The 24,235-nt window shown below is 37.5% G+C and overlaps 2 protein-coding genes across 24 annotated transcripts; one reads left to right on the top strand and one right to left on the bottom strand.

Moving 5' to 3' along the window:
- The first annotated feature begins 1,045 nt into the window (after positions 1–1,045).
- Positions 1,046–4,286, top strand: Ir68a (Ionotropic receptor 68a). Its single transcript, XM_020948969.2, has 7 exons — positions 1,046–1,581; positions 1,653–1,786; positions 1,907–2,151; positions 2,217–2,791; positions 2,871–3,024; positions 3,744–3,957; positions 4,016–4,286. Exons 1-7 carry the CDS (start codon positions 1,046–1,048, stop codon positions 4,267–4,269), a joined length of 2,112 nt encoding a protein of 703 aa, XP_020804628.2. The 3' UTR covers positions 4,270–4,286.
- Positions 4,287–6,535: 2,249 nt separating this feature from the next.
- Positions 6,536–23,964, bottom strand: LOC110181222 (uncharacterized). 23 transcript variants are annotated; one of them, XM_020948912.2, is made up of 7 exons: positions 23,837–23,964; positions 21,278–22,026; positions 13,803–14,753; positions 13,199–13,743; positions 10,813–12,424; positions 10,576–10,747; positions 6,536–8,196 (listed from the first exon to the last, which is right to left on the bottom strand). In XM_020948912.2, the coding sequence occupies exons 2-7, from the start codon at positions 21,756–21,758 to the stop codon at positions 7,947–7,949; spliced, it is 4,011 nt and encodes a 1,336-aa protein (XP_020804571.2). In that variant the 5' UTR covers positions 21,759–22,026; positions 23,837–23,964; the 3' UTR covers positions 6,536–7,946. The 23 variants fall into 23 exon arrangements, with proteins under 23 accessions (XP_020804571.2, XP_020804573.2, XP_086693267.1 ...); XM_020948914.2 differs by having other exon boundaries at positions 13,803–14,750; XM_086837141.1 differs by having other exon boundaries at positions 23,804–23,931.
- Between the last annotated feature and the right edge of the window lie 271 nt (positions 23,965–24,235).

Below are 24,235 nucleotides of genomic sequence, written 5' to 3'. Positions count from 1 at the left end.
AGCCAGAGTTTCCCTTTCATCCCAAATACTTCCTCCCCTCCTAATGAAGATGGACAGACAGGGGATTAGTTATGGTCTTATGATAAATTAGTCTGATCCAATTGTCAGACTGTCGTCGGAATTAGTGAAGAAGATCGGTTCGAAAAGGGAAGAGCCACTTTCGCCATATAGATCTCAATCAGTGGACAGACTGATTAAATGAAATTTAATGACGCTTGATTGTTGAGTTTCTTAAAGTTTTGAGTTTAGAGTTTTGAGTTTCGAGTTTAGTTTAGAGTTTGGTTTGGGTTTTTATCAATTAGATCAGTTGGGTTTTTAGCAGGGTTTGTTTTGGTTTACCTCATGTGGTGAGGGTTCTTTTAAGTAACCCATATCTGTGGTTATATATCAAAGTAAGTAAAAGTAAACGGGAATTTTGCAAAAGATAATTACTTTAAGGGTGCATTTAATTAGATTAAAATGGGGTGTAAATCTTAATATTTTCTATATACTTTAAAGAAATTTAAATAACCCAAAACTAAACAGTTGTTGAGACATTTAAAGCTGAATTAAAGACTTATATAGCATTAAGATGAGTAACTCTTTAGAATAACATTATAAAAACTACCAAATATAAATATAGTTTATATAAAATACAATAAACTTTAACTTCTATTTAGGCATATAATTCCCTATGGTTATTTAATCCCAAAAACCCATTTGAAAACATGCAAGGTATTCATTTCCCTTCAACCTTGAACCATCATGTTGTTACCTGGCCAAAAAACTTATTTCCCTATGGGCCAGAAAACTTTAATTAGATAACCTTGGACCTCACGGAAAGTTGAAATGTGAGTAAATCAGGTCGGACCAAAACCCACTCCGATGAGTGACTGACTGACGGAATGACTAACTGACTGAAGGACTGACAGTCCTGGGGGTCTGCCCAGTTCATGGGGGCTTAGACAAGTTTAATTAGATCTGCATACGCAATGAGGAGCCGAGGGTGCCACCGGTAAGCAGGTTAACGAACCGCTGGCCACAGTTGCTCTTTGCAGGCGAAAGGATGCGCTGGCTGAGTGTCCTGGCTGGGATCTGCATATCCCTCCGGTTGGCCACAGGCTTCCTAACCAACTCCGGCTCCTTTGGAACTCAACTCCCTTTAGACACTTATGAGCTGCATTTGAAGGAGCTTCTCCAGCGGATTCTGTGGGCAGCCAATGTCAAGAGATGCTTCAGTGTCATCACGGATGAGATTCACTATTCCATCTATGACAGGAGATTCTTTGAGGCAGCCGGAAGACAGGTTGTTCCCTTTTTTGTCTTAAGGATTAATGCCAGCGAGGATCTGCTGCGTCCCTCTAAACAAGCGGAGGTTATCCTGGAGGCCATCAAGGCCAGTGATTGTGAACTTAATCTGATTACCATACTTAATGGCTGGCAGGTTCAGCGATTTCTACGTTACATTTATGACAAGAGGTCCTTGGTTGCCCAGAGCAAGTTTATCCTTTTGCATGACTCCAGACTCTTTGAAAGGGATATGCTGCATTTGTGGAGTGTGTTCTTGGGCACGGTGTTCCTTAAAAGGCAATTGGATAATAGGTGAGTCACAGAGATCGATGTGAATCCAAAAAATCCATTATTTAGAATTAATTTAATATTTATTTCAGCAGATTCATCATCTCTACAATAGCTTTTCCTGGCATTTTAAGCGGTGTTTTGGTTTTGAAAAATATTGCCAACTGGGAAACGGGTAAAAGTGTCAATGGAAGAGACCTTTTTGCAGATAAAACAAGTAACTTATATGGTAAACAACATTATAACCCTACAAATTTATCATTTATATTTGCAGAAACTATGTAGTTATTCCATATAGTTCTTCCTGAAATAATAATCTAAGATCCCTTAAATCTCTCCTCCCTTCCAGGTGCCTCTCTCCCAGTGGCCATTTCGGAGCATGTCCCTATGGTCATGTGGTTAAATACCACAAATAGTTACCAAGGCGTTGAAGTGGAGATCATGAATGCCCTGGGCAAGGCTTTAAATTTCAAACCCATTTACTACAAATCAAATCAAAGTGAAAATGCGGAATGGGAGCTAGGAGAAGATGGTTATGGAAATGAATATAGTGAAAATGAAACCAGAATTGATTCCTTGCTTATAGAAGAGGTGGTGAGTATTGGATTTATATTATAGTTTAATAACATTTATTTAAACAATACCCTTCTCCTTTTCAGGCTTCCCATAATGCTCGCTTTGCCATAGGTGACTTGCATCAGTTTCAGGTGTATCTGCAATCTGTAGAGTTAAGTTTACCTCACAATTTCGATTGTTTGACCTTTCTCACACCTGAATCCTCTACGGATAACTCCTGGCAGACCTTTATCCTGCCCTTTAGTGGTGGCATGTGGGCAGGTGTCCTGCTCTCCTTGTTTATAGTAGGCACTGTGTTCTATGGCATCAGTTTCTTGAATGCAATCCTTACTAGAGGTGGTTCAAAGGGTTTTTTTCGCTGCCTTAGAAGAAACCATGGGGTACCCCTTGATCCAAAGATATATCGCCGGCTTAGCTTTAGGATAGCCATAGCTCGTTATCGTCCTTCTAAAGGATCTAGGAGTGCTCGTGATCTTTTTGATGATTATGCAAATTGCATATTGCTTACGTATAGTATGCTCCTCTATGTGGCCTTACCTAGAATGCCCCGGAATTGGCCATTAAGGGTTTTGACGGGTTGGTACTGGATCTACTGCATCCTACTGGTGGCCACCTATAGAGCCAGTTTCACTGCCATTTTGGCCAATCCTGCAGCGAGGTAAGAAATTTCATTTAAATATATATTAATGTATTTTGTAATACATTTTTCTATATATTTATTTTATTTATATTTTTAGAGTTACCATCGATACCCTGGAGGATTTGCTGCTTTCCCACATTCAACCGTCTGCTGGTGTCTCGGAAAATCGTCAGTTTTTCCTGGATGCCACTGATGAGGTGGCCCAAAAAGTGGGCCAGAAAATGGAGGTGATTAGCCAAATGGATGATCTGGTAAACAATATATTTAAATATATAATATATACTATTTATTATTATTTTTATTATCTTTTTCCCCCCTAAAAACCACAACAAATCATTTAAAAATAATTAGGACAAGTCCGATTCATATCAGTTCTTAACAAAGATCTTAAATTACTTATCATGATATATAACTTAGTGCCGACGTTATCAAAATGTCGTAGCAATGAACTTTAAACCACAATTTAGTAAAAACAAAAACCAGATTTAACTAGTTTTTTTAGAGTGTTATCTTTTTTGATAAGCTTATTTGGCCACATTTTTAATTTAGAGTCATTATTTCTTTAAGCCTTCAAGGTAAACTGAGCTGATATGAAAAGTATCTAGGTTACTTAATGGATTTTATTTGTATTTTAATAAGTTGGAGAATTACAAACAGGAAATTTTATATAGAAAACATAGAAAGACAATGTAATGCATTTTATAAACAAATTTATGTAATATTTACTATATTAACCTATTGATTTTGTAAGCTTAAAGCATTCACTATTCTTTCATAAATTTTAACCTTTAACTTTAAATTTAGCATAGTGTCAAACTATAATTTCCCCAGGTGTTAAAATAGCTGTGTGAAAACCAACACTTGGTTTTTATATAAACCGCATAGCCCCCTCTATTAGCCATGTAATTTATTTATTTAATTATTTATTAACCACAAAATAATGCCAATAATAATGAAAGACCCCCCAAAGACAGCACGTATAGCCAAGGGTCAGTGTGCCTACTACGACAATGAGTTCTATTTGCGATATTTACGAGTGGCTGACGATTCCGGATCTGGTATCGGATCCACTTTACATATCATGAAGGATTGTGTGGTCAATATGCCCGTAGTCCTGGCCATGGAAAAGAATTCGCCTTTAAGAAAACGAGTGGATAGTTCTATACAACACCTGGCTGAGGGGGGTAGGTAATCATATAGAGAAATATATATTATAAAGATATATAATTTCAAACTTCTTAGGTCTGATAAACAAATGGCTCAAGGATGCCATACAGCGATTGCCCGCAGAGGCTCCTGCCCAACAGGAGGCACTGATGAATCTACAGAAATTCTGGAGTTCCTTTGTGGCCTTGGGCATTGGCTATATCCTCTCTATAATAATCCTTATGATAGAGAAATGGCACTATAGACATATTGTAATGAAACATCCCATGTTTGATGTCTATAATCGAAGTTTATACTATAATTTCAAGAGATTATATCCGGAACAATAAAAAAAAAAACAATTTATTATTAAATTCTTTGCTTATTTTTTAGAAAATTAGGTTGCAGTACTGTCAATTCTTCAGAAGATCCTATAAAATCATAATACCTAATATTTATAATTTCCTGGCAGCAAAAGTGACAAATGTCTCTATATAATACTCAGGGAATAACAATTGAGAAGCCGAAAAGTCTTCATTGACGCACTAAGAGGCCCGGAAAAATGCTGAGCCGAAGAATCTTCCACATATATCCCCTAGACCTTGGTGCAGATGGATGGATATAGTTCCATTTATCACGAGCCCAGAGTCCAGAGTGGCCTCAAGTACCCAGTGGCAATGTGGTGAATAAATTCCAAGATTCTGATTCTGAATTTCTTGCCTCATCTCACTTGTGGTAAATACTGATTTGCATTGTTTATGAGTTAATGCACATTAGGCATTATTTGTTTATGGCGATATCAGAAAATCCTGGGAAAAAGTTGAAATGATAAAAGCCCATAAATAAAACGGTTTTTAAGTGCCAGACTAAACCCAAACAGCCCCAAACATTTCTATATTCGTAATGAAGTTCCCCTCAAGATACATATATGTATCTGTATCTGTATCTTTTGGTTATATAGTGCGGGGCTTAGAGGGCACTTCAGAATCTGAATGGGATTGGATACATCTATGGAAATTGATGGGGAAAATGATGAGGTAGACAGAAAAACAGACGTGTTGCCAAACAATAAACAATCCAAAGGTTAATAACAATCATGATAATTAATAAGATATTTTTGTTGTGCTTTAAGATCTTCCTTTTCTTTATTGTTTTTGGTTTGGAAATAAAGAAAAATTCCCCTAAATGGCCTAACAGGTGATTTCAGGAAATTAAAGCCTCTTTAAAACTAAATTTCTTCAATATCTTGTGTCTATTAAATATTATAAAATTTTGTATATAAAAATTTAAAGCATAAACTACTTTTTAATCAACTAAAAACAACCACAAACTATACAATCTAATCTAAATCACAACTATCCAATGATAAAAACATTTATTTATTAATTAACTATTTTTTTCTTGTCAAAAATTGAATTGCCAAAATTTCTTGCTGACCCATCAGAATGTTGAAAATTTAATTTATATATTTATTAGTCTAAAAATGTGCACAAATATTTAATTTAATTTATTTTCGGATTCGGTGTTTTTTCCACCATGAAATTGTTTCGCTTTGTTTTGCTTGTTTTTTTATGCATACATATTAATGGTTGTTTTATTTATTTTGTTTTAGCTGGAGCTTGTTGTTTACATTTCTATTTCATATAATTTAATTAGTTTTGCCTCACTTTATTTACCTTTTTCATCCAACTCTTGCCGTAAAAGCATTCTACTCTCTCTATGTTTTTTCCTTTATATAGTAGTTGTGTATTGTGTTTTTTTATCATCCGTCATGGTTTCAGTCTGGACATCATTCAGACACGGGAATTTTCTTGTTTTTCATGTTTTCCATTTCCCAGCGGAAAAATATTTACCTGGGGGGTTGAGAGTTTTATTAAAGTTTCCTGATAGGTATTTTTTGAGTTGGTTAAAATAAAGCTTTAATTTTCTTAATACTAATTTTACGCACATTAAAAAAAAGTTAATTAAAAAACAAGGAAGAAAACTAATTTCGGGAAGATAAAGTTTAAAACCTTTTCAGTTACAAATTGAATTAAAGAATGGAATCAAAAATCAATCATAACTAAGCTTCAAATATTCGCATATTTTAAATCAATATTTATCTATATTTTTTTATGACAATTTTTGTGTAAAAATAAAGTTAAAAAACCTCATAACTTAGTTAAAGATGCTTTAATTTTAATTCGGAATGCGTTCCTATGTTAGTTTTTAGTAGGTTAATAAATCTGCATACCAAATTTAATATTTAAAAAAAATTAAAAATGTAATCATATTTGAAAAAAAAGAACGATGTAACCCCTTATCGTTTTTTGAAAAAAAAAAATCGAAAATTTATTTTTCGTTCGGACATGGCTAGATCGATTCGGCGGTTGATGCTAATCAAGAATATATAAGGTTTGCAGGGTCGGAAATTATTCCTTCACTGATTCTGATTGAATTTATAATACCCTTGGAAAAGGCTATAATATATAGGATTCTGAAATTCGTATTGTTTCCATACAAAACATATATTTTTATATCCATACGAAAGACGTCTTACGTATTCATTACTCATAAACGCCTTTAAATTTATCCCAGTACGTTGAACCTGCAAAATATTTTCATTCAAAACAACAATTTTTGTTTCTTTAAATTTTTTGTTTATTTTTGTCTTCGTTTATTCTTTGTTTATCTAAAACTATTGGAGAAATAAAATAACAAGAAAATAGGACACAATACGGAAAACAATTCGTTCATCTTGCGCTCTCACGGTTTAAATACTTAAAATATACAATTTTAAAAAAATCTTTATCGACGGCTGTTAATTAGTTGTATTAATTTTAAAATAATATTTAAAACCAGGCAACTGCTCCTGGAACACCTGTTTCGTTGGACATTTTGAAATTGCTAAGAAGTCTTTATTTATATAGTATAATATATATTGTCTATTGCTTAAGCTGACTTGGGCGTTATGGAGTTAAATGTATATTGTTTAAAATACTTGCTGCTGTAAATGTTTAAAATCAAATCCATATCTATATTTATATATTAATATCCAAAGAGCAGTTGCAACATGGACACCGACACCGTTTGCCTGATACTTGAACATTTTTAGTTTGTTTTAAGGATAAATACTTTAACAATTTAGCTGATTTAAAAGCGAATACCACATATGCTCCATTTATATAGTACTAAACTAGACATACTCAGCTAGTGTGTGTTGTTGTATGTACGTATAAAACTATATATTATACCATATCATAATAATTTGTTATGTAAGCTACACATACCTTCCTTTCATCGAGTGTTTTTTGCATAAATGTACATATATAAAAACCTACAGACATGAGACTTTATGAGTAACTTCTTCTCTGCTGAATCCTAGGATAGGTTTTGGGTCTGTTAATGAACGCATTACACTTTAGATTCCAATTACAAAATCAATTCAATTCCTTTTTGGTCAGCAATTCTTAAAATAATATTGTTTGTTCAGCACAAACCCTTTACTAAACCTAGGACACATTTGAGTATTTTTTCCTCATTGTTTGCACCCTAACCGACAATGATAGAAGCTGTTTTTAAAAATATAATCAATTTAAAATTAGTTGTGTTCACAAGAAAACTTCCCAAAGCTTTGAAAAATATTTTTCTGTTATTCTCTGATTCTTGTTAGTTGACTTTAGCGAGTATAGAGCTCATCTATGGCTTTTTGTGGACAGATCAGAAGTGAGTAACTCTTGTTCACTTGGCATATATTCCGTTTATTACGATTATTCGATGATTTTCGGTACTTCAAATTATAAACTTTAAATAAATAATTCGAACAAGCCGAAAAGGGGGATAATAATGCCAGCTTTTAAGTCTAGTAATGAAGCTTGATTAACTCGGGGAAGGTTATGCCTATATCGCTTCATCATTGATTGCTAAGAAATACAATATGTTGTACATATATATATATATGTATATATAGTATATATAGTTATGTATCGAATTTATATATATCACTGTTGCTGGTTTGTGTGTTTCATTTCATTTTCTGTTGGCCCACTTACTGGGCTGCTGCTTCGCCGGATTCCGCTTCAAAAACATCATCAGACTCCTGGCCCACATAGTCATCGTCATGCTCCACATCCACATCCTCCTCCTCATCCACTTCCTCGTTCTCATCATAGTCATCGGGATATTCACCAAATTCGGAGGACTCACCAAGCGTCCAGGCGTCGTTTTCCACGGAGTTTCGCGGGCTGTAGCTCACGCCGCCGCTCGTAATGGTCAGATTGTTGGCCGGACGCAGCACACTGTGTGTGAAAAAATCATCAATTAGTATATTTTATATCATTTAAAGCATGCAGTATATTCATAATTCTATATGCAAACAATTTAGACGATATGAATGTGAGGCACTTTCACTCGAGAGTACTCGTCTAGCGATTTCTAAGGAAGCTTTTAAATTGGTGTCTATGTGTTAGCTGGGCTGTCTACTGACTTGGCTAATGTGGGGTTAAGTGGTTAGGTTGGTTAGAATGTGATGTCGGTTAGGCTTTAAACAGGACAAACATTTGTACACTTTACAAAAAACCATTTTTAGGAATTATTCTATTAGTCAACAAAGTAGATACTTATGTATGTTTTATGCTTGGTTAAATTAGAGGGTTGCATCAATTTTGAAGAAGTAACAAAGAATTTTGTAAACTTTAAATGGAAAAACGCTTGCGTTTTGATTTATGGGAAATTGTATAAGGGGTTTTAACAATGTATTGTCTAGGGAGTGGTATGAAAACTCTTATTTGGGTCTTTTAGATCCCCAAATTTATTAAAAACATAAAGTTATAAGTTAGTTGTAATAACATTAAACACATATATAGAACTTTTCTATCATCCCATCAGTAGTTTAAACAAGTCTTAAACGATGGCTTCATACAACACCTTTCAATCAATGATTAAATCCCCATATTAACAATTTCCCTAATGATCTGCCAATGTTTATGAGTTAATATATATGTATATATATCGATCGATGCAGTTAGTATTGCAATCTTTGAGAGCATTTCACGGCGCGTACTCATTGCTTAGCCAAACAAAATCAAATGAAGCCGCACACGCAAGACAAATGAACTAACAAACTGACGAACGAACGAACAAATTGGTCGAGACAATTGCACAACGGCGAAACGAAGAACAAAATGATTGATATTTATGCATATAACAACGTTCAATAGTATTTACTACAACTGAGAGAATTTTCTATTACATTGGCATTCGGATCATCGGCTGGCTTTGGCTTGGCTCTCGTTGTATATTTCTTTTGTTTAGTTGTCGTGTTGCATTGGAAAATCGTAAATATATATATTATTTTTTGTGGATACTATCCAAGATAGATCCATTTTTCAAATTGATCGTTGTTCGATTGGATTCGATTCGATTCGGCGATTGTAACTGGCACTAGAATTTGATTATAGTGATACAATCTGCTGCTGACGCTGCTGCTGCTTGCACCGTGTTTGGATCGCGTGGCATGTGGAAAGTATTTGGTTTTCTTTTTTTTTTCGGTTTCGTGGAAAGATAATCGACTGAATGTTTAGGTTGTGTAGAGGTTGGATGGCTCAGAAATCGGTAACTAGCACACCATCCGTTGGTCATAACTGTCCACGGCGGTAGTGGGATCGTGATGGTCTACCGATTGTTATTGTTGGTGGAGTGTTGGTGTGTTTCGTGGTGTATTGGTGTATATATTTTTTTTTTGGTGTACAGAAATTAAAGAGAAGAAATCAATTAGCAAAATTATAAGTACAAGAATGCTGGATATCAATTACGACTTAGTTCCTATACATCCGATTTAGTTGAGCGGTGTTAGCTTACAACTCGCTTCTTAGCCACTACTTAAGAGTTAAAATCATGAAAGGAAAAAATCAAGAGCTTCATCTAGGAGTGAGTCATGAGAGATAGTTGGATTATAGCGAATATATATATGTCTATATCCAGAACAACGCACCTTTACCTCTAGCCGCGAAATTACCCATAACCTTAAGCTAATAATAAAAAAGAACCAAAATTAAAGGTTACAAATTAAGTTCACATAATTGAAAATATATATGTATACTCTATATTGTAAATCATTTAAAACTCACTTCAAAAATATTACTCTAAGTTTCCTAAATAAAGAGCTAAGCTTTGCGTTTATATACCACATATATATTATATATAGCCACAAATATACATTAAGATTAAGATCATTAATTAATAAAGTGTAGGATCTAGCTTGTCTAGCTGATGGCTTTACTCTTTAAATATAAAATATATTTTCTGTATTTATTTATACCTTTCTAGTTGAATTCTTGAATTGAAAATAGTAACGATCTGCCAAAAATAGTAAATAGTGTTTTATTTTAAATGAAAAATAGAAACAGGAGGTCTTTTAGTTTTGGATTGGGTCTTAACTAGGGATTTATATCAAGAGGATTTATATCAATATGATATATCGCTTAATATCATAAAGAATATATCAAAAATTGATCTATAACAAAATATCTAACAAAATTACCTATCAACTAGTGATCTATTTATCTCTGATCCTCTATTAAAATTGTTACAAACTTTATAAATAGTAACCTAAAAGAGAGACCTATCTACCAAAGGATCTTGCTATACACACAAAACCCAAAGACCATTTAATTTACCTCTCGAAAGGCACTTCCTCATCGGCCATATCGTTCATCTGTCGCTGAGCCTGGTTGGTTTGGGCACGACGGGCCTCCTCCTTCTTGCGTCGATCCTCGGCGGCCGCCTTCATGGGATCATAGGTCGAGCGTCTCTTCCACATGGCCATCTCGGCTTCCTTTTGTTTGTTAACTGTAAAAGGAAAACAAATATATAATTTTTTGATAATAATATAAAGATATGCATGTATTTCCAACCTGAGAGATCACGTCGCACGGCAGAAGAGGCTCTTCCTCCGGTAGTGCCACCACCCAACGATGTAGTGCTGGTATTCATGGCTGAGGCTGCACTTCGCACACTCCGATTGCTCGCCCGTGTTCCCTCACCGCGACTGAGACCCATGGAGGAGGCACTGGGACTGCGTTTCATTTGATCGGCCGGCTTTAGGGTGCTCTTGGAATCGTTCTTTCGCAGAAAGTTATTCGACTGCGCTGACTTGTACTTGGAGATGTCTAGATATTTCGGCTGCACACGCTGACCTCCGCCAGGATTGGAGTTGACACCAGCATTGGCCGTTTGCAGTAGCTGCTTTTTGGCATTGGCCAGCGAACTGGGCACCTGTTGGGCCAATCGACTGAGACTTGTTTCCCTGGGCATGGACTGACGAGTGTTCCGAGTGCCGCCGGATCCTGGCGCTGCCCTAGGCGCACTTTTTATACCACGACGTGGCATCTCCGGCGTGTTGGGACAGGCCACCAGACCAGCTCCACTTTGTGCAACGCTCAGCTTGCCAGCAGCTGGCGCTGAAGTGGGTTTGACTGGAGCCTGTGATCCTCCGCCGGCTACGCGTTGCTTGCTCCTCTCTATCCGCATCAGCAGGGCCTTGTTCATGCGTGTGTTGCTCAGCGGCACCGAACCTTGTGTTCCTTCGTGTTCCTGTTCCATGTCCTCCTCCTCATTGCTGGAGTAGTAGGCCCCAGTGGTGCCCATTTCATCCTCATCGTTAATATAGTACTGCAACTCATTGTCGTAATCGCTGTAGGCTTGCTCAAAATTATTGCTGCTGGCGGATTTCTTCAACTGCTGCTGCTGGTGGGCGGTGCTCAGGGCGCGAGCATGTCGGGCAGCGGGCGGTGTGTAGAGGTTCTGGAAATTGGGTCGAGCCTGCCGCACTGGATGTTGTCCCTGCTGCTGCTGCTGATGCTGTTGGAAGCTGGTCGAACGACGCAGCGGCGACAAGGGGCTGGCAGGGGCAACAGGCTCATCCTGCTCCACCTCCTGGCCAGGATCATACTCCAGGGAGTTCTTGCGGCGACGCAACTGCTTGAGGAGATACTCCCCACTGGTTAGCAACTGCAACTGCGCCTCATTGATGCTGCTGGTCATGAGGGCTCGATGGAGCGGCGATCGCCTGTAGCCACCGCCTGCTCCCGCTCCCATCATGCCCGATTCCAGGCTATGCTGTGGACTGCTCTGTGCCGGTGACTTGACCGAACTCCTGCGGGAGAGTGACTGCTGCAGGTTGCTTATAGCGGCAGCTGTTTGCTCCAAATACGCATCCGTTGGCGGCCGCGAGCGACTGGCACTGCGCGCACGTCCCAGCGTGTGCAGCGGTGAGGGGATCTTACTGGGGCTCTTGGGTGGCTTATAAGGTGGCTCCATCCCGCCCTGACCACCATGGCTGCACAACGCCGGATCGCTGGCGTAGTCACAGTCACCCAGCAGGCGATAACGCTCGGCCAAGTTACGATTGAGCTTGGCGGCTGCGGCATATTGACGTTGCTGTTGCTGGTTATACAGGCTGAGGCTGTCGTCCGTCAAGGAGTCGCCTCCGGTGTCCGAGCAATTGTAGCTGCGTGTCATTAGTTGCTGGAAAAGGGTAAAAATGAAAGGAATTAGATGGTTTTAAATTTGTAAAACCCAAGTATATGGGAATTTTGGTTGAAAATATATCAAATTATATTTGAAAAATATTTTTATATTGCAACATTTAATTATAAAATAATTATTTATATTTTAAAGCAATTTTTAAGACTTTTTAAAGAGCCCATAAAAGCGTGCTACTGATTTAGTCTTTTCCCTTAAGCATGGGTTTGCGTCTGCACTAAGTAGTAGAGTTTTTACATCTTGATGTAAAATCCATGTACAAAAAATGAAATTTAAGAGGAAATTTAAGTTAGTTTTTAAAAAATACAATTAAAATTATTTCTGCAAGGTGTGTGCTTGCTTTAAATGAAGAATAATTTAAAGATATATTACAAAATCAATAAAACTCGAATTAAACAATTTATAGTGTGAAATGAAGCCAAAATTATGAGCTTAAACTTTAGTTTGTTTGCCAAAAATTATTGCCAGACTAAAAACGATGATGAGTCATTATATATGCAATCTAATCTCTTAACTTGTTAAGACCATGCCACGCAACAAATAAATAAATAGGTAAATACACTCTACGTTAAGATGATCAAATTATAAAGCAAACATTTCATTTAAAATAAATTAAAGTTACTAATACGTATTCCTCTCATTCCCAAAGCTACCCATAATGATTATATGGTGAGTCACCAAGCAAATGGTATTTTTCCATATATGTAAATCCAAATTTACTCATCTTCCCGTTTCGAAACTGGTTCTGGAGCTCACCTGTGCTTGGGCCTGCTGCTGTTGCTGCTGCTTCCGGCGACTGGCACTGGTTCCACTCACATCCTGGGCCAGACTACGGGCTCGAGCATTACGTGCCCATTCCTGGATCCAATCCTGCTTGGTCTGCGCCGTCTGCAGCAGGGCAGCCTCTGATCCCTGAGATGTGCTTGTGGGCGTTGTGGGTGTCTCCGGTAACTGATGATGATGATGATGATGCTGCTGTTGCTGATTGGTACTGGTGGTGAACACATTCAGGCGATATTCGGCCTTCTGGCGATCTGTGGCCGAACCAGCCAATGCCTGGGTATGCCTTAACTTGGCCTCATTGCTCACATACTCGGAGCTATCGATCTGCGAGGTGGACAGACTGTGCGAGTGCCGGGTGAGCTTGGGATGTGTGTCCAGGGCACGCTGTTTGGCCAGCACACCACTGGTGGTGACACTGGTAAAGCAACCCACATCCGCTGCCGGCGATGGGGGAGTGGGAGGTGAAAGAGGAGCCGGCTGGCGGAGCACGCGACTCTTTAGTTGATCCAAATAGGCACCTGTGATAGGAATATAGGTTATTAATATCTTTCTTATTAGTTCTTATACAAATTCTCACCTGTGGAGCTTCTTTGAGCTGGTGGCAGTTGCTCCTGCAGCGGCGTTTCATGGTAGAAGTTCACTTCTAAGACATTGCTACCCCGATTCGCCTTGACCGGCAATTGTTTTGGCCGCATCTTGACACCAGCACCACCTCCTCCTCCTATCTTCTTTCCATTCCTATCAATGTTCATGAGATCCTTTTGCTCTTCCGTATAGTTGTCCCCGTCGAGGGTGTATGTTCCCGCCTCGCTCACTGCATCATCTGCTAGATTTTTGCCATCCGCTAGCGGTGGCTCTGGACACAGCATCTCCACCTGGCGCAGGGCCAGCTGCATGGCCGTGGAGCGTGGTGTGAACTGATTGGTCGTACGATTGGCCAGCGAGTTGGATGTACCCTTGGTGGATGCCGGTGGCGCTGGCAGTTTGGATCTACTAGCGGGTCTTGGTGCCGCCGGCTGCGCTGATTCTGCTGCATTCGCCGAGCTCCTTGGCGACCAACTGTGCCGCTTGGAGGCATCTCTCACACGGGACGCACTGCGATCTCTCACCCGCATCTTCACCTGCACCGGTGGCGCTTGTTCGCTGGATGGTGTGGCCGCTGTCATGGAGGATATATCATCTGCCATGCTACTTCCGGCATCCAAGCTGCTTCGCTGTGAGTGTCGTCCACTGTTTGAGGTTGTGGTGGTGGCGGTGTTGTTGTTATCCCTCTCCGTCTCCAGCTTTGACATGGAGGCACCCCGTTTGTGACGATTCTGGAAGCGCTCCATCATATTCTTGTAGCGCGCCGCCTGAGCCGCTGCATCGTTCTCCGTGGCATCGTCAAAGTGGTCAATGGTGAAGGCCAGAGATGCTTTCGTGGTAGCATTCGATCCGCTCGAGTTCTCCTCCTCATCGGGAGCTGACTTTGAGGAGTTGCCAAGTTGTTGCCGGTGTTGCTGGTTGGCTCTGCTTTGTGCCGCCGCTGCTGCAAAAGCAAGAGAGCAGACACACAATTAAATTAGCATTTATTTACAGTTATTATTATTACATTTATAATTAGCGTTTATGCGGTGAAAACGAAACTAAGTTGCTGGCGTAAATTAAACTGAACTCGCCAGAGCAACACAATTCAAGTGGCGGGCAGGCGAGGAACATTACAAAAAAGAGAGATACAAGAAAGTTGCAATAGAATAGTGGAGAAAGATACAGGAACGGCTCTATATAGTTAGAGGGTATTTCAACCAAGAAGAAGCTTAATTTAATTAACTTTTAACATATTTATTTGTTTATAAATGTATACATTTATTTGAAAAATTTGCCAAATTGCTTAAATAATAATGTATTCTAATGTTAAATCTAATAATATATAATATAATATAATAATAATATATATATCTATTAAATAAATTGTTTAAAAAATAATATATTCTAATGTTAAATCTAATAATTACTCTATAAAGTTTTCCCTCTTTCTCTTTCTCTAGCTCTCCCTCTCTCTTTCTCCCTCTCCCTTATTCGGTATGCCTACCTCTATCTGGCTAGCTCTAGAGATACCCCTTACTCTCGCTCTCTCGCTCTGGCGAGCTCTAGAGGTGCCTCTTTCTCTCTAACTCTCTCTGCCTTTCTCTAGAGGAATGCATTTCACTCTCGCTCTCTCACACTCTCTATTCTCTTGGCTCGGGGACTATAAATAGAGGCGCTGCAGTCGGCGCCGCCCCTTAGTCAGTGCGCAACCCCCCACCTGTTAACATCGAAGAGTGATAGTGGCAGTGATAGTGACTACCATTCGACCCCAAATATATCAACTGACGTGTACAATACATCTTTATGACCAAGAAGAAGCGCCTAATTGGACTCACCAAGAATTTAACTCTACACTGGAAGGAGAACTACTGGGGTAAGTCTTAACCATGACAATTATATATTGTATATAGATAATATAGAAGGGATCAGTCCTAACTATGCTATTATTTATCTATTAATTCCCTTATTCTTATGAACCATATAACTTAATTCTAATGTAAAGTGAGTCAGCAATTTGCATTGATATAATTTTTGTGTATATACGGAAGATGTTTATGAAATAATAGAAATCCGAATTATACAAATTTATTTATCGCATTAATCTAAAATGTTCTTAAACAAGTTTTGGGAAACATTAAAAGCCTTTTAAAGTCTACTCCAAAAACTAATAGATTAACACCATTTTCAGACCTAAAAAAAAAACAAATTTAAACTATATACGTTATATAGCTCCCTGAAACAATGATACCCCAGCTTTTTATCTAGCTACACATATTCAAGGGCCCCCCCAGTTTAACGCCCACCTGCATCTAGATCAGATCCCTCACCGCTTCCGCCAACAATTTCTATACGTTTCCGTGGCCAAGCAAAAGAAAATCAAACAATTTGCTTTCCAAGCTTTGCCACGCGAAGTGGCACACACAAATACATTGTACTATAGAGCGGGAGGAGGTGGAACCATATAGGGGTCCGGGTCTCAGAATCGTGATCTATGGATGGGTAGAGCTTCCACACGTACATACTATATAAGGCAATCGGTCGACTGGCTTTTGCCCGGCAAGTGAAGGTTAGAGTTCGCTGATTTCGGTCAATTGCAGGCTTTTTTTATTTTGCCAAGTGGAATGAATGGATGGTCGAATTTGGGGGATGGGTTCCAAGGGGCCACAAAAAAACTTTTACGCTCTAACAAACTTCCCGTTTCGTTTCCAATGAAAACATATATATGTACATACATATATATCTCAAATTACTTGAATCCATATTTAGCATAGATTTCGCAGTCAGTATTTTCAACAAGTTTTTGGTCACGAACCAAAAAATATTGAAATTGGCAAACCAAACATTATAATCAATATTCGAATGGGTAATTAAATTAAGAGTCAAGGTGACAAAATATAGATAAAGTATATAAATAGGAAAGATAAAACCGTAGTAAAGATATCACTTAATAGTTAGGAAAGCGGTATATAATAATTATACATCATATCTAGTAAGAGATTAATGAAGAGTCAAATGACTATATATTTAATGTTGTGCGTTTAGTTCAACGTTTTGGAAAATTATTGTATTTAAATCCAATGATTATTTTTAATGAGTACTTGTAAAAACAGTTCCGCATTAAACTTAATCATTTTTGATAAGCGTAAATTAAGTTATTACTGTAATAGTATCTTAGATGAGATTATCGAATATCAACCTCAAATGCAGTTGAATCTATCTTATAGGAAGCTTGAAAGGGTGCTAAAAATAATGTTTATATTTTCTTTGTTCTCGGTTTTCTTATAAACAAATGTGGGAACCTTAAGCTCACATATCCCAGATAACTTGTTTATTTATAGGAGTTAATTGTTTATTATTATTATTTATTGCCTAAGAAAACACACTGCAAAATATATGCTTTGTTTACATATTTCTTATAAACTTATATAGACGATAACTTGAATTTGGTTATTTAAATTCTTCCATAATTTTTACACAAGTTCCTGATCTTATTTAAGGCCCAACTAGACCATAAATCGTTTAGAAATAATACAATTTTCTGCCAATTTCTTACTTTAATGTATTTGCAGGAAGTTCCAACTTGGCTTGAATCTAGAACGACATTATTCGGTTGTCGGTTTTGCTAAAAATGAATTTGCAATCCAATTTGGCAGGAAATATTTCCCCCCACCACCACCCCCTTCCACGGTGCGAGGTAATCACCGATAGACAATGGACCACAATAGGTAACGACTAACGGTAATTACGCTGCCCACTGTGCATGGCCATAAAATGTCTTCTATCGAGTTATCGCAGAAAATGCTCCCCGCCAGCTTTCAGCTTTCCGCCAAGTGAACCACCGAAGCAACAATTGAAAACTGTTGGCACAACGCACAATTGTTGGGCTTTGGTATTGCCATTATTAATATTATTATTGCCATTGCCGGTTGTCGAGTGGTTTGCTACAAAAAAAAAAAAAATATAAAAAAAAATATTGTCTTTTGTTGGGCTTTATTTTTTAGACGCTTTTACTTTTCGCAATAAATAAAAGACAAAATGTTGTCCGAGTGCCATATACAGTAGCGGTCAAAGGAATAGTAAATGAACTATAGAAATTATCTTAAAAGTAGTTTTCATCAAGAAAAAAATAAACACAAAAATCTGTTAAGAAAACATGGATAAAAATTGCCTAGAAAGTTATATATTAAAATATTTTGTATATCGAAAGTTCAAGTATCAAAAATAATCTCATTTAATATTAAAATATTTATATTATGGGGGAAAAAGTATCAAAATAATTGTATAAAATGTATTTATACTTTTTCACCTAATATATTAACCTTTTTATATACATTTCCAGTAATGATAATGATAAATTAACCAGTTTTAAACAGTGGCGTGTTATACAACTATAAATCTGAGCCCCACTGTATATATTAAATAAAAAACTATATATTTTTTCTCTGTCGGTCACCTTAACTACCTTTGTTTCTATATGAGAAAGTCGAGCAGGGGAAAATTGTGTGACCGCCTGGTGATTTTCGATCGTTTGCTTTTCACTCGCCATAATTTCGAGTGTTAACAAATTTTGTTGGCCAATAATATGTACCTACAAATGTGCAGTGTGAGATAATCGGTGCGAATGCAAAGCGGAAATCTATAAGCAATTCTCTCACGCTGACCACAGGTCCCCCAATTGGTTTCCAATTGGGTTTTACTAATTGCATTATGAGCTTACGTCATCGCCGATCAATCAGACATAACAAAGTTTTGGGTTTCCTTTCGGTTGTGTTGCTTTTGCTTCGAATTTGTTGCCTTTCCGTCGAGGTCAACTTCTCGCATTTAAATAAATGTTATTAACAATTTATTTATATTTCTTTTTTTGCACTCGGCGACACCAGAGAAAGCCATCGGTGATCATCATCATCTGTCAGGCGGTGAATGAGGTCATCGACTGGTGGCCATTTGTTGTGCGCCTTGTTATCGCCGATTGTTTGGCTTATATGGGATATTCCATTATATATAAACACACTCTTCAGATCGAGTTGAAGAGGAAAATTGTTGGGAAGTAGTTTATTGAGATTTTCAGAAAAAACAATCATCAATTTTTGTTACAAATATCTCACCAAAGAGAGAGAGAGAGTGATCATTGCTAAAAATAACCGATTTAATCATTATTGATCGCTAAAATCTTATTTTTGTACAAAAAATGTAGTTCTATTTTGTGACAGCTAAGAAATTCTTTAAATTTTTAAATTTTTGTTGATGGCAAGAATGTAATAATTCAACCAATTAAGCTTGCCCCAACATTATCAATTTGGGAACAAGGCCAAAACCAAACAGATTTGTTCCGATTTCTTTAGCTTGATTCTTTGGGTGTCGGCCAAGAATTAATGCCTCACATTTATATTGGATAGATATGTTTTTAAGAGGTAAAGAAACTATAAGGAATTCAAATTGATTCTAGAAGAAAAAGTTGCACGTGACTAGAGTTGAAATAAGTCAAGACATTTCCAAAAACTTTTAGAGTATCAAGTGGTTATTTGAATTTGAAAATTCTTACATTTAAAGGAATGTTTTTTAAGAAAACCATTACCCACAGATAAGTTTAAAGATAAATCCCAAAACATTCCCAGGCCTCCAGCCCCTTGATTACCTCTCTCCCATCAAGTGCGACAATTTGTTTTTCATAAATCTCCCCCATTTCCCAATGTTTATCAATTTTGATTTGATTCGTTAGCTTGCCAAATCTTACACAATTATAGCCGGTTGTCGGTCGTGTCATTATCTCACACATTTTCATTCCCTGCACGCAATTCAAACAACAAACAAAAAAAGTGAAACAGATTTGTGACCAAGTGAAGTGGTGACTCAGCACCAGCTGCGATTGTTGCTCAATCCAAGGCTACTACGATCCGATCCAGACTATATCTGTATATGCCAATATTAAGCAGAAATATTTAATGGAAAAAAGCAAAAGGAACAAATGCAGGCGTAAATCTTTCAATGAAAACGTAAACAGATCTGGGGGAAAAAGCAATCTGCTATATATTCGCAACGACATGGTTTTCTTATATACATAATTTTAATCTATATAAAAGTTGCTTGCCTCAACAGATGCCTTGTTTAAACAATAAGGCTTATAAGGCTTTGTATCTTTTCTAAGAAAAGCAGAAAGGTTTTTAAGTGTTCTTAAATATGTTTTTTAAAATTTTTGATCTAATGTCCATTGTGTTTTATTTTTCTATTCAAACCAATTTAAATTCTAGGATTCTGTGTCTTGTAAACATTAAACTTTTGCCTAATAAACATTGTAAAAAAATCGAATTTGGAATTCACTTAGTTAATGGTGTTTTCTTGGCTCGCTCTCAATCTGATACATAAATCTATCAATCTAAAATTTAAGAATGTGAAACAACCATAAATTTACTTAAAGAAAAATAAACAGGGGAGAATCTTGCTAAATTTAAAAACATCAATATTTGCCTGAGATTTTAAAATGTTTACGTATTTGTTAGAGTTTCCAAAGTAAAGAGAAAATCTTTAGTTAGGAAGTTCTTTCATCAAAGACTCCATTATCTTAGTTTAATCAGGACTTAAATCAATTTAGCAAACTTCTTGTGGTGAAAACACAAAGCCACTTCTTAGTTTGGTGTCACAGAGCCATAAAAAAATATAAAAATACGCTTAAGCTGATGTCACTTGTCGCTTTTGCGGGCTATTGATCCCGTTCCACTTTCTTCTTGGAACCAGAATCAAGAACTTGCTTTTCAACCGGCTTCGGCCCACTGTGCACATACAAACAACAACATAAACGAGGTGTGTTTTATACCTGTGTGTGTGTGTGTGTGTTTGCCAGGCATGACTATTGCAATAAATATTTGCGCTTAGTCGTGGCCAGAGACTCGCACAAAATAACTTCATTAAAAATTCAAATGAATAATAAAAAAGAAGCAAAACAGCAAAAGACAAGCCTCACTCAACCTGGAACAACAAAAAGCCGGAGCAACAAAAATTGTGGCTAAATTAGCCATCAATTGTCGCCGATGTTGGTTGGTTGGTTGCGGTTTCAGTTTACTGATGTTTATATATATTTATACCCTTCCTCAACATGGCTCTTTCTTGACTTTATAAGACATTTTATTAAGAAACCCATACTATCTTTTCTATTTACTATAATAATATATTTAAATATGACGAAGATTTAGGCTATGATCTTCGTCATATTTAACTCATATCCTTGTACGTTTTATCCAACTTTTTGTATGTTAAAATTATCATAGTATTTTATATCCTATTAATTATCATTTTAAGCCAAAAACATTATATGTTAATGGCAAAAACAGATAAACTAAGCTAGGTGAGAATGGAAAATAGCGTAATGCCAACTTTAATTGTTGAAAACCAACTTCAAATAATTTGTGATAAATTTACCTATTTAAAAAAGAACTTCCCAGGTTATTATAATTATAAATATAATTATATAAAAAAGCCTTAAAGACTCACCTTTCTCGGCCGGCGATGGTGGCGGCTTTCCAAGGCAAAACTTGCCGCTGGACTCATCGATGGCTGCTCCGAGGCCTACATAGCCGGGATTTGCTGTTGGATTCCTGAGCTGGACGTGACGGGGTGACAAGGAGACCGGCGAAATGGCCGGATTGGAGCCATCCGGACTGTCAATGATTTCCGCAATTTTCTTGAGGTTCTCTGGCGTCGTATCGGCCTTTTCTCGGCCATCGCTGCTGTTGCCATCGTCGTCGGGATACACCCTTCGTCCGATGGATAGGCTGTCCCCGCTCTTGGCCTTGGATGAATCAGATGCTGTGACCATGTCCCCAACAGCTGGCAAGGAGGCATTGCCTGGTGTAGTTGTTGCTGCTCCTGCACCCACTGGTGCTTCGCCAGCTGATGTGGCAGTCGCTGTTGTTGTTGTTGTTGCTGGTGGTGCTGCTGCCGCGGTAGTTGTGTCATTTGCGTATGATGTCATCTTAAGCCTTTTGGTTGGTATAAATTTTGCAACAAATCGGAGTGTTTTGTTGTTTTAGTTTTGTGCTAGGAAGGTACACCTACTTTCGCCGCTTTTCTATGCCTATTTAGCTAATTAATTAGCGAGTCATTTCCACACGTTTTTCCGGCCTTCGTTGCGTGCTGTCTATCTACTGCCTTTTTTTACTACGCTTTCCACATTCTGCTGCGCTTTAAGGCTTGCTTTGTTTTTTGTGCGTAAAGTCAGTTCCTTTTGCCTTGCTTCTTACCTGGCGAACGAAAGTTGCAGTTAATTAGCATTAATTGGTGCCTCATTCAAAACACAACTATTATTTTGACCGCAATTGTGAAGAACACTTTTCTTTTCGGTTCAAGAATGCGTGATCACACCCCGAATGTAAATGGGAAATGCAGACGACACACGTTGACGGAGGGAAATGACCAAGGTGTATTTCCAATTGCGCGACGAGAGTTTTCCGATTGGACACTTGAAAATCTATTCAGGCATTTCCACACGCGTAAAAATAGACGAAAGACAGAAGGAAAAGCGATTCTCGGCTGCCTTTTCAAGGTTGCTTTTGTTGTGCTTGAAAGAAAAACCTAATCGGATATTTTATTTTTACATTGAACACTTTTGGAGGCGCTCACACACACACCGACACACACGTAAGCACGCACCCGAAAACACAGACACTTGAGGGGCCAGCACATACACACTTTCAAGGGCAGGGTCCGCTCGGACTTTTCACTTGCACTTCCCGCTTGCTTTTCACAATTATCCGTGTTGTTCTGGCTGGATTTGATAATGAACTTTTCTTTATCTCCGCCTCGGTTTTTCCGATTCACGACACGCGCTTGCTTTCAGCCACAACGCTTACTCACGGCAATATTCAGGTAAAGAATGAACCTGCAGGTGTGCGTATGTGTTGGCCAAAAGTGACTTTGGTAAAAGAGAGAGAAAGAGAGAGAGAGCAAGGGGTGGTGAGCACGCGACAACAATGGAGAGAGAGCAGTGTTGCCTACCAAAATAGCCAAATCTGGCTAATTATTCATTTAATAAGGCAAACTAAATTAAAATAAAGACTTCAAGCTTCCGGAAACTAAGATTCTATATCTTTTTCATTACGTTTTAGCTGCCTTTCTTAAAATTTGATTTTAAATAACAAAAAACTGCTAAGGCCTAACCAATCCAAATATTATTATGGTTTTAGTTTGGCTAAAAACTAGCCAATTGGCTAACATTGCAAAGATTGAGCAAGAGAGCAGAGCAAACAGCTGGGAGTAGGGTTGCCATACTCCAATCGGAATGGAAATATACCTTTTCTTTATTTGGAAAAAATAATGGTCATATATAATTTAAGCAAACTATTTTTCAATTTTTAATATTTAATACCCACTACAGTTTGTATTCTATGATTTTAACGCAGTCAGAAACCATTTCACGACCAAAACGTTTACGTGGTGGCAGCTCTAATTGGTTCTCTCTCTCCCCATCTATGTTCTTTTTTCGCGCTCTTTTCATTGATTGTTTTGGCCAAAAACTAATTAAATCATTTAAATAACACCACTGAGCACAGAAAAAACATCAACAATACGGATAAATTAACAAAAGAAGCTCTCTTTGCGGATTCACACATCACTGAACAGCAAATACCCCAGGCGGTGCACCCGACAGGTGGCCTTCAAATATCGACGCTAAAGCTATTTTTGGATCCAAACACTTGCGATCACTCTCGCTTTTCTTGCGTATACAGGTGTAGGATAAGTTGAAGTAACTTTAACTTAAGGAATTTTAAAACTTCACAACAGAAACAATAACAATTGCCGCGCAAGTGATAACGGGAGAGAACTCTCGGTCAACACACACAATGCGCATTCTCTCTTTACGCCTTCCTCCCTCAGCCAGTATTTTGTATTGGCATTTTTTCATTTTCTTTTGTGCACTTGTTTGTCGTTTGCTATTTAGACTTTAATTTTCACTATTTGGCTTTATTTCATTGTAATTTGGGCTTTCTACACTTCACTCTATGTTTTATATACACTTGCCAACTATAATTGGCATGAATAAGGCTTATTTACTCGGTGAACGAAGCAAGAAACGAACGCGCCAGGAACTTGCAAACTTTTTTTCTTTTGTTGTGCCAATCAAACTAGAGGTGGAACAAAAGCTGCCAAAACATCGACGGCTCTATCGATTGCTTTTTGACTATCGCTTTGATATGAATTATGATTCTGAAAACTATCGAAAGCTTTGCGCCTCATGACAAAATATTCAAAAAAATAATTAAATTAATTTAATATTTTGTTAAAAATAAGAAAACTTTCAGAATCTAACATGGCTCGGCTATTTATGTTGACCTAAAAATTATATGAACATCTATGCTATAAGAATCAAACAAAAATGTTATATATATATTTATAATATATATATTTGTATATATATATTTATAATATATATATTTGAATATATATATTTAT

The sequence above is a fragment of the Drosophila serrata genome, unplaced genomic scaffold (assembly GCF_035046125.1).
Source record: "Drosophila serrata isolate PLE 108 unplaced genomic scaffold, ASM3504612v1 contig_66, whole genome shotgun sequence".
NCBI classification, from domain to species: domain Eukaryota; kingdom Metazoa; phylum Arthropoda; class Insecta; order Diptera; family Drosophilidae; genus Drosophila; species Drosophila serrata.
The sequence above is the reverse complement of the archived record's forward strand: the minus strand, read 5'-3'. Positions and strand labels throughout refer to the sequence as shown.

Coding starts and splice junctions, on each gene's coding strand:
- LOC110181222 (XM_020948912.2), bottom strand. CDS start 21,758: ATGACATCATACGCAAATGACACAACTACCGCGGCAGCAGCACCACCA. Junction 14,754..21,277: donor ACCATCGCCGGCCGAGAAAG/GTGAGTCTTTAA, acceptor TTGCTTTTGCAG/CAGCGGCGGCACAAAGCAGA. Junction 8,197..10,575: donor GAGGAAGTGCCTTTCGAGAG/GTAAATTAAATG, acceptor TTTCACACACAG/TGTGCTGCGTCCGGCCAACA.
- Ir68a (XM_020948969.2), top strand. CDS start 1,046: ATGCGCTGGCTGAGTGTCCTGGCTGGGATCTGCATATCCCTCCGGTTG. Junction 2,152..2,216: donor CCTTGCTTATAGAAGAGGTG/GTGAGTATTGGA, acceptor TCTCCTTTTCAG/GCTTCCCATAATGCTCGCTT. Junction 3,025..3,743: donor TTAGCCAAATGGATGATCTG/GTAAACAATATA, acceptor GACCCCCCAAAG/ACAGCACGTATAGCCAAGGG.